At 36.7% G+C, this 14,001-nt stretch overlaps 1 protein-coding gene across 3 annotated transcripts in view; it reads right to left on the bottom strand.

The window, feature by feature from the left end:
- Positions 1-378: 378 nt before the first annotated feature.
- The window catches only part of CCSER2 (coiled-coil serine rich protein 2), a gene marked incomplete at both ends in the record, with an annotated part of 58,144 nt that continues 44,521 nt past the window's right edge, over positions 379-14,001 (bottom strand). Inside the window, 3 exons of one of the 3 annotated variants that reach the window (XM_082002250.1) lie at positions 1,134-1,197; positions 4,950-4,989; positions 9,606-9,690. In XM_082002250.1, the coding sequence (XP_081858376.1) occupies positions 1,134-1,197; positions 4,950-4,989; positions 9,606-9,690 (189 nt within the window). Of the gene's footprint in view, positions 1,198-4,949; positions 4,990-9,605; positions 9,691-14,001 lie in introns of all 3 variants that reach the window. The other 2 variants (XM_082002251.1, XM_082002249.1) reach the window with 2 other exon arrangements.

Below are 14,001 nucleotides of genomic sequence, written 5' to 3'. Positions count from 1 at the left end.
AACTGAATAGTAATTTCATTGTCTAGTAACTCAAACAGAGGTAAGAAATTATTTCCACCATCCTGAAGTACATAGTGCAGCATTCTGGTATTCATGGTCACCACAGACTTCAGTATTTGCTTAATTACTAAGATCACTGGGCAATACAATCTTTAATACAGACCTACGATATAATAAAACACTCTCAAAAGAAGCTGCACAGCTTGTAACATGAGCCTCAGAACATAACAGGATGGAGGATGCAAACACTAAAGAAAGATGCTATTTTTAATATTCACTCAGGATTTGCAGGCTGTAGATAAAGCAGCCTCAAAGGCAGTCAATCCATAGGAAGCAGTTTTAATGTATGGCATTGTTCAGCAAGATGTAGGTACGTTCTCAATGTGTCTTTGGTTTAGGGAGGCGGGAATGCCGATTAGAGGGCAAACTATCCCCAGAATGCAAACCGGTATTCTGTGTTTGCACATTTTCCTTTCTCTGTACCGGTGGCTTTGGGATGTTTGTCTTCAGATAGGTGTTATGAGGCTCTGGAGATACTGGTGTGGATTTCTGACTGCTCATTTGCTTAGATTTAACAAAGGAGATAGTTGGTGGGCGAAGTTTAGACACTTTCTGACTCTGTTTACCCTTTAGGTTATCCTGACCAGATGTTGCCTGTAGCTGGGTTGAACTACTTGATGGTAGAAGCTCACGTTCCTTGGAAGCAGCAGAATGATTTGCAGATCGTGCGAGAACGGCCATCGTAGGAGGCACTAAAGCATTCGGGGGCTTTGCGATTCTTAAAGTCTTTGGCTGAGAAGCCTGATTTGTGAAAGAGGGTTGACCTACAGCTAATTCAGTCTGCAGCTCTCTAGCATCAGCTCGTGTAGAGGTCTGAACACAGGAACAAGACTGTAATGTACCTTCTTTATTATTAGCAACTTCTCCAGGGTCTTCAGTATTTTTATTTTTCAAATTTTCCAAATGTGATGCATTCTCATCTTTTATGTTTAAGTGTATACTCATTAAAGAGTTTACATCATTCAGGCTATTTGTGAGGGAGACATCTGCAGCATTTTGATTCTTATGATTGCTATTTTCATGCAAACCATGTTTAGGATATTCACTGTGGGCCTCGATATGTGGCATTTTTACTAGTTTTCCCTGGGCGAGGTCTGTGGAACTGGGAAGGCTGCTGGAAGGCTGTAGTACTTGAGGCTGTGAAAAGAGAAAAGAGTACAATAATATATTAGGCAAAGAAAACACCAGATAACATTCTGAATCCACGTGCACTGACTGGATGCTTGATAAGGGCTGTATATCTTTTTTTAAAATCAAAACTTTGACTTTGGTAAAACAGGATGGTTCATGGGACGCATAAAAATGTGACTTGAAACTTAAGTGGAAAAAATTATACCAGCACTGAAATACACAACAACATAAAGACAAAAAAGAAACCAATTAGCTTAAAGAAACATGAAAAAGCATGGTTGATGGTTTCACTTAAATCTGCAGGACAGCCTAAGTATGGCACATGAGGACTGATTAATTCTGATTCAAGTGCTTAATAAACAAGGGCAATGGCTATCAGACTGTATCCATCTTTTAATTTCTATTCACTGCATACTCAAGTTAACTATCCCAAACCTTTTATCAATGTTCTGTGCTGTACAGGCAGGAAAGGAGTTTAATGGACCACATAAATTTACAGTGCATTTTCCTTGCCTTACTGAGGTCAGAAAATTTGATACAGGGATGTTTTAATTAGGCTACTGACTAGACTTAGGTAACTGTTTTATCTCGAATGGATTTCAAATGAGCTGATAAAGAAACAGTCTTCAACAAAGCAGTACAACAGAGTACATGTGAAGCTAGAAATCATATACTACTACACTGATAACCAAGGGATGAAAACAACAATGAAGATTTTACATTTTATCAGTAGATACAATCTGATCAGACATGTATCAGACAAGAGAACTGCCGGTACCTCTTCTGAGTCATTTCTGTTTTCTCTTTGCTCTTCCCTGTAAAAAGACTTTAAAGATGAATGTGTGCACGCTAGCTTCACAAACACATCCTAGACCTGCAACTTGTATACAGATCTCAGAAGAATTATTAAAAATTCTGCAATTCATGGAAAAACCCCAAACCTAGCAAAACTTAAAGTATACTTTCAGCAAGTTTCACATTTGGATTATTTTCTCATTTTCTTTATAAAGGAGGGGAACTGAACTACTACAAGCTAATCTTATCCCTAAAATACTTGAAATTTTATCAATTGATAGATTGCATGTACATAGTAAACAGGCTTATAATATTTACTAGTGAAATATAGTCAATAAAAAGAGAAGCAATGTTTGTCTAAGATTTGACTAAACATGTCACTTCAGTCACTCTCTTGAATTATTCACAATTTTAAATGAGAAAGCCAATTATCTGCCTGGTCTTTTTAGCTCCTCTTAGAATCAGCAGGAAGAATGTAACGATAGCTGTGCATGCCAAAGTCCTGTTACATATCTAGGACGACAGCACATCTCACGATTCTAAGCTTTTCATCTTTTCCCTAGTAGGATTACTACTGAAAACTGAATCCTCAAAATTCCTCATCAAGAAGAAATTTAATGGTAATGAGACAAATATCAAGGTTTCCTAATCTAGTTTTGATTTACTAGCAGTTTTTCCCTTTAGAATATACTGGTTAAAAGCAACATTTAAGCTGGACCAGCGACATCAGCAAGTGATAGACAGAATTGAATACAATTGTTTTGTAGAGGAGGAGGAGAAGAAAAAAAAAAGCAAAAAGCCTTCAAAATGGTGTCAAATGAGTATATCAAAGCGTTATTCCTTATGTGACCAAAACTAGCTTAAGGTTGTGAAACCTTCTTAACCAAGCAATCTTACAGGAAGGAAGCACTAAACACAATTAATAATTCAATACATTAAGAAAGTTACAGCCTGGAGAAAAGTTAATGCTCCAGATATTTTTGTCATTTTTCAGTGTTTATGTAATGGGTTACAGAAGTCATTAACCTTCCAGCTTAGGAGCTGACAGATGTTAGCCAAAGTGATTTAGATCACCTGCAAAACAGCAAAACCAAAACTGCTAAAAATGAGTGCAGAAACCAAAGCACTATATATCTGATTCCCATACAATTCAAATTTTCTAATCCTACTTGAAGTAAAAAATTAGTACGTTTATAGCAAACAGTATTGTGTCAAATTCAAATATGTAAAAATAATTGTCAGAAAACTTCTTCCCCCTCACCTAAAAAGGGTTTCTAAATGCCAGTCTTAAAAAATGCAGATAAACATCTAAACGAAGCATTACAAATCCTAACTTTATATCAAATAGTCATAGTTATACTAATCAGCAAACTGAAAAACATTTGTAAGTTACAGAAGACACTAGATTTGTATAGGAAGTTGAGTTAAACACAAAACCTGAAACACAGCAAAGTAGCAAGCTTTCAATAATACTATTTCAAGTTTTGACAAAAACTTGGTATTTTTTGAGCTTTTCCATTTGGACAATTTTGCATTTTTACATATAAAAATAGCCAAATAAACATTTTCCTCATTATTCTTCCTAACCTTAAAAGGTCTAAGCAGCTTAATATCCAGAAAGTTTGCAATTCCGAGGTAGAAAACAGCTACATGCTCAAAACTATGAAGATGCTGAAGCTATAGCATCATCTTTGCTAAGTTGTTTTAAATACTGTACTGTTTTCTAATTTTGAATTTCTACTTAGTCAAAATCTGTCCAATTATCATGGTTACAGATTTTAATTCAAATTGCTACATGCATTAACATTCAAGATGACACTGAAAGCAGAAAAACACCACTTCCAAAATATGCAAGTAACAGTTCACAAGGTATCTATCACTGAAAACTGCATTATCTTCATCCACAGTTTACATCTTTGCTTCAAACACAAGTTTTCCTTTCACTAAGAAAGTCTTCCAAAATTATGACCACGTTATTAATCAAAAAAACAGCCAGCAGAAGGACTAGTACTTGGTGAATTCCATCACAAGAAGGAGAGGGAATAGAAAGATGAAGAAGCATTCCACTTTCCAGGCACAGTATTTTACTTCATGGACACGTTAAAGAACGAATTTGTCATTTGATTGCTTTGAGTGCACTTTTGATAGTATTTTATAGTGGGGCAGACAGTGAATTGGTGTAGACTGTCCTGCTAACCAGACTTCTATTTTTGTCCCATAAAGAAAATATTAAATCGGACAAACACTTGCATTCCTTTGGAATGCTCCTAAAATGTGAAGTTGGACTCTAAAACATTTCAGGTACAACGTAACTGAAGAAAATTAGTTCCCCCAAAATTTAAAGTACATTAGACAAAACACTTTGTTGTGCAAAAAGGAGCATGTGCACAAAGAAACAGACTTTTCTGTACCAGCAAGAGCTTCAAAGACTTGCATGTATTGATGCACCAATCAAAATTAAGTTACAGTCCCTACCACATTAGCTTAAGAGATTTTTCTCTTATTTCTCTCAAGTAAAACTAGCTGTTTCATCATCCAGAGAAAAATGACAACATATCCGTGAAGAGAATTACCATTGCTACACAGTTATTGAACCACTGAGATTGTATTAGCTTTATCTTGGAAAACTGAGACAAGTATGTTATACTGATAAAGAAGTTAAATCAATGTAGTCATGACAGTGATACTCATTGCAATATCACTACTTCAAAATTCCCTTCAGTTTTGGTTGTTCTGTATCTAACCTCAGTCCCCATCTCAATTCTCTATATAATATCTCTGTAGAAGGAAATAAAGGCATTTTCTCCCTGCAGTATTTTGAGGAACGAAGGAAGTGAAGCAATGAGAAATCTGAGAACTGCATGCACATCTGGTAGACATGCATCATGCACAGGGCAAAAAAAAACAAAGACAGTGAAAATGCGTGAGGAGGAGATGGGAAGAAATCTGAAGTTGTACTGTACCACGCTTTATCACAGAAGTAATGGACTAACTTCTCAACTCCTTGCCAATGGCATAATGGGAAAGCAGAGACAAGAAAAAGACAAGGACAATGATGTCAGAGGACCAAGACAAAACAATGAGCAATTGCCATGACAGAACTGCATCTTTTCACCATTTAAAGTGCAATTACCATGTCCCCCATTGGTTTTTAATCCACCTTCCAGAAACAAAAGGTAGCAATAGTGTTTAAGTAATACAGTACAAATATTTATAGCAAGATCTGCATGGAATACCTTTGCTTTTATAACTTGATGTCTTTTAACACAGTTAATCTCTTACACTTCAAATACAGTTTGGAGCTGTAACTAGAATTTGTGTGTATGATTACACCTGTATACATCAAAATATTTACATCCATGCACATACACGTTAGATATCCAACAATGAACAACGTCATAAGATACACTGTATTACGTATTTTGACCGTGTTTGCCCATACTGTTTAATAATCTATCTTCCTAGCAACTTGCTCATGAGCTTGAAGAGACACCAAACTACCATGGTTTCTTTTTTTTTGGGGGGAGTGTCCTTTGGGGTGAGCAAGAGGGCAGAGCAGGACACAAACCCTGTTACATAAGTTTTTCATTTTCTGATCAGTTCTGACATCCCTTACCTCACTGCCTTGGCACAGCATAAGCTGTCATTTCACAGGTCTTCATTTCAAGACACAGCCTTACTGAAAGGCTACACTGGAAAGCTCTCATTTTCTACCTCTGGTAAACATCAAGATTTCATACCTTGAATCTGTAGCATTTGCCAATACCTTAATTTTAGATTTTTTTTCCCTCCCTTTTAGCTAGTTATATTATACCCATATTTCAACATTGTGAAATAGGATTCCACAGTATGGAGTATGACTTCAAATAATGATGCAAAACAACCCTAATTTATTTTTTTTTAAACCATTCACCACAGCATGGGGGTAGTGAAATAACTGGTAATATGGCATAGCTTTTTTTTTCCTGCATAGTCTGTATACAAATCCCAGCTTAGAGAAAAATACTGTCTTCCTCAAAGAAAAATTACTGAAAGTAACATATAACTACATCAAGACAGGCATTTTATCCATAAATACAGGCATATGTGCAAACAGATAAATAGGATCACATGTAAAATTAAGTTTTGTTTACAAATATATACTTAGTTAGGTACAAGAGGCAATTCTCTTGCAGTCCAGTCTGCAACTACTCGACTTGGGAGAAGGAAGTTGTTCTTGAAAGACATTTCTTCATATAGCTTAACACTCATCTCTCAGAGCAAAAATACATACATAAAAAGGACAGTAAGGTAATGATTCCAGGACATTTTCAATAATTTGTCACTCTCCTAACATGAGTCATAGAACTTCCAAGATACTATTCTGAAGCAACTTTGTTCTGCTAACACCAACACTTTGTACACCCTACAAAGAACCCGAATCAGTTAATAAAGGCTTGGAAACATTTCATAGCGTTAAGCAAAGCACCTTTGTTTAAAAAAAAAAAAAGCTTGAAAAAGCAAAGCCTGGACCTGATTTATAGTCAATGCGCATACAGCAGCTTTATTGCTAGTGATAAAAAGCTAAGTGTCACCTGCTAGAATTGCCTACATTGCCTTTATTTGTAATGCTTACATACAAAAAGCCAAAATACTTTTTCCATGAAGTGCACAGTAAGCAGAGATGTGAACAACTGCAATGCTTGACTAAAACCAGTTTTCACCTGTGTTTCTGTGTGGAAAAGCACTTGGTGCTTGAGGCCTAGAGAAAGTGGTATAGTATTCTTGTATTACAAGAGTTCATAACTGGTTCATTGACAACGTGTTTTCTAAACACTGTTTCTAGAGCTGCATCATTAAAGCTCCAGAATACAAATGCAGAAGTTTTAAATTGTACTGAAGAAAGTTTGCTGTGTCATCAAATTATATCCCATAACCAGGAGAAAAATAAAGGACCATTACATAAGAGTTGAGTTCAAGACACATATGGGAGTTACAGGAATAGAAACATTCGATTTTGTTCATAAAATGACAAAAATCAATGTACTATTATGAAAGTGTTTATGAAATATAAAATGCTGAATTGTTACCAAGGCTGTTGACACAATATGAAGTTAATAAGTGTTAAAGTATTAAAAATTAATTCTCATTAAAAGGGCAAAACATGCATTCCATTTCAAAACGTGTTAACAAAGTGCAGTGAGATGGTAAGTTCATAGGGCAAGTTAAGAAGTACGTACGCTAACATTGAAACTGGTGTCAATACAGAAGAACTGTGAACGTTGTGATAGTATTGTAATATGTAGCAGGGATATATCACCTGTCCTGTACAGCAGCAATAAAATATTACAGTACATAAACAAGTAAATACGAACAGTTTACAGATTTATACTCTCATAATCTACAGTGCTTGTGAGTGAACTATGTATCTATCAGCTATCAACAACATAGTGAAGAAACCTGCAGTATTCACAAGTGCAGGTGATATTTTAGATTCAGGATCCAGAAGTTAGAGAAGAAGTGCTTGAATACCAAGTTCTCCAGACAGAACACACAGCCAAACAAAAACTGAGACTACTTCATGTTCCCATCACCTTCTCCATATTGTTGCAAAAGAACATCAAGATTGACTTTAAGGCTGTTTTCCTATTCTACCCATTTGATACCCAGCTCACCACCTGCCTCAAAACCCCACATTTGGCATTCTGTACTAGCTTAAAAACCAGCAGCCCTAAAACCACTGAACCAAGGGAAGAGGTAACATGGAGAAAGAAGGATACTAGTGATAATTGCAGTAATGTTCTGCCTTGTGGGACTCTTCCCACAGTGACAAATCATTGATTTTGCAAGAGTGTCAGTAAAAACGTCCAAGAAACCTCCTTAATTATACTATAATTTTATTCTCAGTATTTATCTTTTGCTCAAACCTAAGACTTAAAGAAAAAGGCTAGGAACCCACGGCTATAGGAAATATTTATTTTCCTAAGCAATAGGCTAATTACAGTTTAGGTTAATTAGTTAATGGCCAGTTTTCATCTACTTTGTTTCCTTTACTAGTAATTTGTAGAATTGAATGTATAGGATGTATACTCAATACTATTGAGTATTCTTCTATTTAACAATAGAAGTTCACTACGGAACCCCTGAATAAGAAGCTGGTGCTGTTAGTGGAGGAATGAGGTGGGGGGCTCAGAGAACTGGTGAGAGATTAGCACAGCTTTCTTCTTCAGTTAAGCAGTCAATGTCAATGATGTGATACCAGAGGCACACATCTGGCAGCTCAGACATCATGCTCCTATTCTGACTCTCCAATCCGTAAGCCCCAAAAACATGACGTTTATATGCTCTTTGGGTCTAAAACTGATCTAAACTCAGACTCTCTGCTGACAGGACACCAAAATAGCTGGGCTGTGTTACTGCTGGCCTTCCATCCAGAAACAGAAGTCATGACGATCAGCTTTAGGGGTTCTACATCTGTTACACACACACACACACACACACACCAAACACCACAGGAAAATTATGCACATCCCTCTATTGCATACAGAAAAGCCTATAAAACAGGCTGTGCATTCCTGATGAGTCGTTTAAATGAACATTGTCACAGAAACATCAAGAGGGTATTTGAAACACAAATTACAAAAGAGTTTTTTCCTTGTAGTTGAAGTTAGGATTATTGCAATCTGAAATATATGTAAGTTTAGTTTTCCAAGGTGCAGCTTATGCTTCAGACCTCCATTGGCCGTGGTAATCTTGCCTTGTTTCCACAATTTTATTTTTTCCTTTATTTCTTGTCCAAATACACTCTTGGTCTTTGCTAGGCAGTCAAACACACTGTAATTCTCAAATTACAGTACATTTAAAAAATATAACTTTAGCATTATGAACTAGTTATATTTCTTTGAACAATTATCTGTTTATAATGCAATACCAAAGCACAAAATAAGACTTACCATTTCTCTATGTCTACGTAAGCATACAGTTTTAAAATCAGCAATTGTCTTTTGCTTTGCAGATCCAAGCCAAGAGAACAAATGCATCTTATATCAGCCCACATTGTAGCTAGCACATAAGGAATGTTAATAAATCATGCAAATTTTGCAACAGCCATTTCAATGTATTAGAAGCTTTTTTACAACGAATACCAAGACACAGAAAAAAAAAAATTAGTTTCAAGGAAGCCATTCTGAAAAGTTAAGGAAACTTCTCGTGAGAGCCAATGAAAACGACACTTTCACGTACATCCACAACGTATTTATGTAAATACATCCACATATGCACGTGTACAGACTTATGAGCAAACAGAACACATACAAACAGGATAGTATATTACAGCCATGAAAAAAGAAAGGGAAGATGCAGCAAGCAAGATTTATGTTAAGACAAGACTAGAAACAAGGGCCTACTCAGGTTTGCCTGAAGAACTGCTGAAGTAAATCAGCATTTAATAACTGTTATAAAGCTATAAGTTGTAGCTGCTTATACGTTGGCTGAAGGAAGCATTTTGGTTAGCCACAGACTATTGTGTACGCCTGTACATCTGCCTGAGAAAGGAGGAAACTACGAGATGAACAGTGCGTGCAAAGGGGAAGATTCTACTGGAACACGGTGAGGGAGATGAGTGAGAGGTACAGACTCACTCTGTCTGCGGTGCGGTGGAACAGTCCGAGGGATGCCCTGGAATGAGCCCTGCCAGGGAGAGAAGGAGGGAGCAGAATACCCACCCTGTGCAGAAAGAGAGAGGGGGAGAAGTATAATAAAAAAAGAGAACAGGGAAAAACAAGACACCAAAAAGCCACACCATTCTTTTCTTTTTCCCCCAGAAAGGTATCATTATATTGCCCAGTTCTACTTTGTAAAAGCAAACGCCACATGCTACTAAAGCCCAGAGGAAAGTGACATTATAATGCCCTAAACTAATCAGAAATCGTACAAAATACTTCCATTTTTATTCAATATATATGCACACATTTCTGTTAAAGATGTTTTTAAGGGAAAAGTATAGGAGATAGGCATTTCATGTTAAAAATACATGCTAAAAACTGTATTTTTTTACAGCTTTCAAAAGCTTTTTAAAAATGCCTCAATAAGCAGTAAGTTGCTTAATACTAATCTACTGGAAAACCAGTCAGCTTTAGTTTACAACAAAAAATTTCTAATGCATAGAAACAGATTTTCTAGCAAATCCTGGTGCTTTAGAGTCCACTTCACTCCTATTTGATAGTATTATTAAATGTGAAAGAGGAGGAGAGGTGACATATAACTGTTTTCCTCGCACTTTGCTCTTGGTGGTTGAGCCTTCCATTACAGGATCAGAGAACTGTGCACACCAATGCCATGCAGGGTTTGCCTGTCAGATGCTTCAGATCACCATGGACACATTGTGGTTGCTGCATTCTCAATACAAGAAAGTAATTTTACACAGTCTATCATTTTCTCCATACCCTTACCTTTAAAGAAAATCTATTCAAGCTGGAACTGCCCTCACGAATCACATAATCTTGATTTCCTATTTCAGCAAGACAGGTTTAAGTCTCTACAACCCCTTCACCATTTAGCAGCTGAAAACTGCTTTTATGAGTTCTGGAATATTAGTGCTAACAGTAACAACTGCCATTGCCTCCTGGCTACCAGTAACCAGCAGATATCAACAGCAACCACTTGTAGCTACTCTTTCAGACAGCAGGCATGAGATATCTGAACAAACATCTATATCAAAGACAACAGGAACACTGTTTTCCCCTCGTCTCTAGCTTCTCTGCCGGCATACCTGCGGCAGATCATACTGCCAGGGCTGGACAAACAATGAAGTAGTGTTCTATTTCCATGCTGCTTCTTTGAAAAGAATGTTGAGCACTGCATTATTTCTTTTAAGAAATATTCAGCTTCTATTTATCCTAGTAGAATTTTAAACCCTTCCCTGGCCTTCCAGTTATCCTCATCTAGTTAGTTAGCAGTTCCAGTACTGCTAAGATATAGCTTAACACATGCATTTAGTCAAGCCTTAGAATTTCCTAGCCAGCTCACTTTTAAACTAGAACAGGAAGTAAAGAGAAAAAAAAAAATCTGTCAAGTCTTCTTTATTCTTCAGAAGCTGAGATAGGAAAAAATTAAAGAAGTTCTTTAATCTGATTATCTCTATCTAGAGAACTGATTATCTAACATGTTCTTACAGTCCTCCATCAGTAGCCATTAACTTCAACACAGTTTGTAGGCTGCTGCATGAAAGAACAACAGTGCTAGCTTCAGTCAAGCAATATGACAAAATAATATAATAGTATGTTGCATCAGCTGAGTAGATATTAAATACAGAATATTTCTGGGAGCAATCAGCAATTGATGAGACGTTAACAAAAGCTTTGGATTTTCACAGCGCAGTACAAAAGAACACTTCATTTTTTTCAGGCTTGTTCACATTTCATTCAAAATTGTGTCAGGGTGGTGGAACAACAACAACAAAATTCTTTCCATTTTCTAACTGTAACTGAATCTCCAAATAGTAAAAAGCACAGAGTCATCAGGCATTGGTCTTGCCTTAGAGACTTGTTTGAGTTGGCAATGGGCTTTTTCCAGGCTTCTTTGAAATTTGTAACGCATTAAATGAAGAAGGGAGATGAAAATTTTATACCCTCTCCTTTCCTCTCTCTAAAAAGGGATATTAGAGACAAGGACAAGTCAGCTGAGCTACATAACAGTTATGATACTATTGTAAAAGCAAAGAAACATTTAAATGTCTTGATACATTCCAGTAATTTTTAAGCATCCATATTGGCACTTGAAAGCACAGCACTAAGTACACTTTTCTCAGTAATTCTTCATGGTATTTAATCATTACTCTGACCAGGGAAGTAAATGAAGAAAGTGCAAGTAACATCTTTCAGTGTTTTGCCTGCTAAACTGAAGTGCTCTCCAGGCACAGTTCCACCCGAACTAGCTCTTCCTCTGGCAGTCTTGCGAGTTTACACTGCTCCACACATGCAAATGTCAAATAAGTGTAGGATTTCTTCTTTATTAAAAAAATAATAACAAGCATTGTTTTAATTGTACATCAAATAAGGTGATTAAAATTAACATCAGTTGAACCAAGTAAGGACCAGGAAATACAGCACTGGGAATTTATTAAGATGGGTATTATGAATTACACCGATTTGTACAAAAGATAAAGGTTGTTCCGATCCCATAGATATAGCACATTAAGAGGTAAGTATCTGCAAACAAGCCTGGCTTATGAAAAGATTGCTTTTCTTTTAGTAGTATTTTACAGAACTCCAGCAATTTTACAAAGCTTTCTCCTACAAACAACCCACATCGACCCACTTCTATTAGTCAAATGTGCACTGAGGTTCTCAAGAAATCCAAAGAACAGGAAAAAAGAAACGCACACTAATAAGCATGGCTCTTCAGATTATGGTACGTATTCAAAATACACAGAAAATGTGGCAGTTTCCTGCTAAATGTAGGGAAGAAGAAAAACCTGAATCACAATTTATTTTATGCTTGATAATTAAAAAGTCTGTAAAACTCAAAAGCAAGCAATGCTAGAATTTAAAGATGAGGACATGACTTACCTCAGCTGCTATTAAAAAAAAAAAACCCAAAAAACAAAGCAACAAACATTTGATGGGATTCTTCTGGGTTCTGAAGCCTAGTCTGATGCAAGCCTATCCAGTTGCACTTTAATGTTAGACAACAGAACAGTTCCTCCCCCAAGATGTTATGTCTATCTAGCCACTAAACTTAAATCCCATTCCTCTCATTTCCCAGATACCGTAATTGTGAAATTGCAAAAGCATCCCAGAAGAGAAGTGATTCAGAATTTTAAACACCAGGCAAAACAGGAGACTCGGGAGTGGAAAAACAAGAGCAGCTGAAATAGAGCAGCCTACAAACCAGCACAAAATTATCCTTGTGAGTTGTACAATTGCTGCTAAATGTTTTATGAAGTCCTGACCCTAACTGCACTGGAAAACCTGTTGTGTGGGTTTTGGGTTTGTGTGGGGGTTTTTTTGTTGTTTTTGTTTTTTGTTTGTTTGGGGTTTTTTTGTGGGGGTTTTTTGTTTTGTTTTGTGGTGGTATTTTTTTTTCCCCAAATGGCTACTATAAGCATATTAAAGCCAGAGATTTCCATTGCTATGAAGAGACCTCAACTTTAGAATAGGCAATCAAATGAACAAAAGCAATTGCTTTTGCCAGAAAAGGACAAGAGAAGTATTTCTAAGCTATTGCTGCACAGTAATTTAAGGCCAACAGCCAAATATTCCAGCTCTTTTCCCAAAGATACACCAATAATTCAAAACTGCTACTGCTTTAAAGTCTTTTCTGCTGCAGAAACACAAATACAACCAAGATCCATTTTTATCCATACAGATGGAGCCTTTGAGCACTTCCAAGAAGGAATGATTTTTGCTGCATCTCACCCAGTATTGCCAGATGTCTCATACAAACTCAGAGCTCCACATCATGAACAAACCTAGAATGACCTATTTTGTTTGCATTGATGCTTGAAGTGTTTTTTGCAGTAGTGTCCTCTTGCTAGCCTGGCACCCAGAAAGAGATTATGGATGAGCAGTTCTGACATGCAATAATCTTTTTGAAATTATTCAGCTTAAAAAAAAAAACCCAAACACTCAGTATTATGTGCTGGTTTACACTAAACCAACAAGAATTGCCTGTAGAAGGTTTAAAGGACCTCTCTTCTGTGCATGCGTCTACATGTTATGCACTGTTACTGTAACTCAACTATCTAGTCCAGCCAAGGTACCTTCTCACCAAGAATGTACATTATAATGGATCACCAAGTGAACAGCAGAGTGCTGGACAGGAGACAAGCAGGCTGAATGTGAAGATAAACACTAACACAGCAACTAGGCTTCAAAACCTGGAAGTTTAAATTCATAGTTGCCAAGTCAAAGCATACAGAAACTTTAAGGCTAAGGTGGAAGGAGATGCTCAAAGACAACAGTACACGAAGGCAGCCGAAGTATTATGAAGGTTCATCAAAACAATTGACATGAAAGGCTTTGGAATGACAAACTG

This window comes from Phaethon aethereus (genome assembly GCF_964289735.1).
Source record: "Phaethon aethereus genome assembly, chromosome: 7".
NCBI classification, from domain to species: Eukaryota; Metazoa; Chordata; class Aves; order Phaethontiformes; family Phaethontidae; genus Phaethon; species Phaethon aethereus.
The sequence above is the reverse complement of the archived record's forward strand: the minus strand, read 5'-3'. Positions and strand labels throughout refer to the sequence as shown.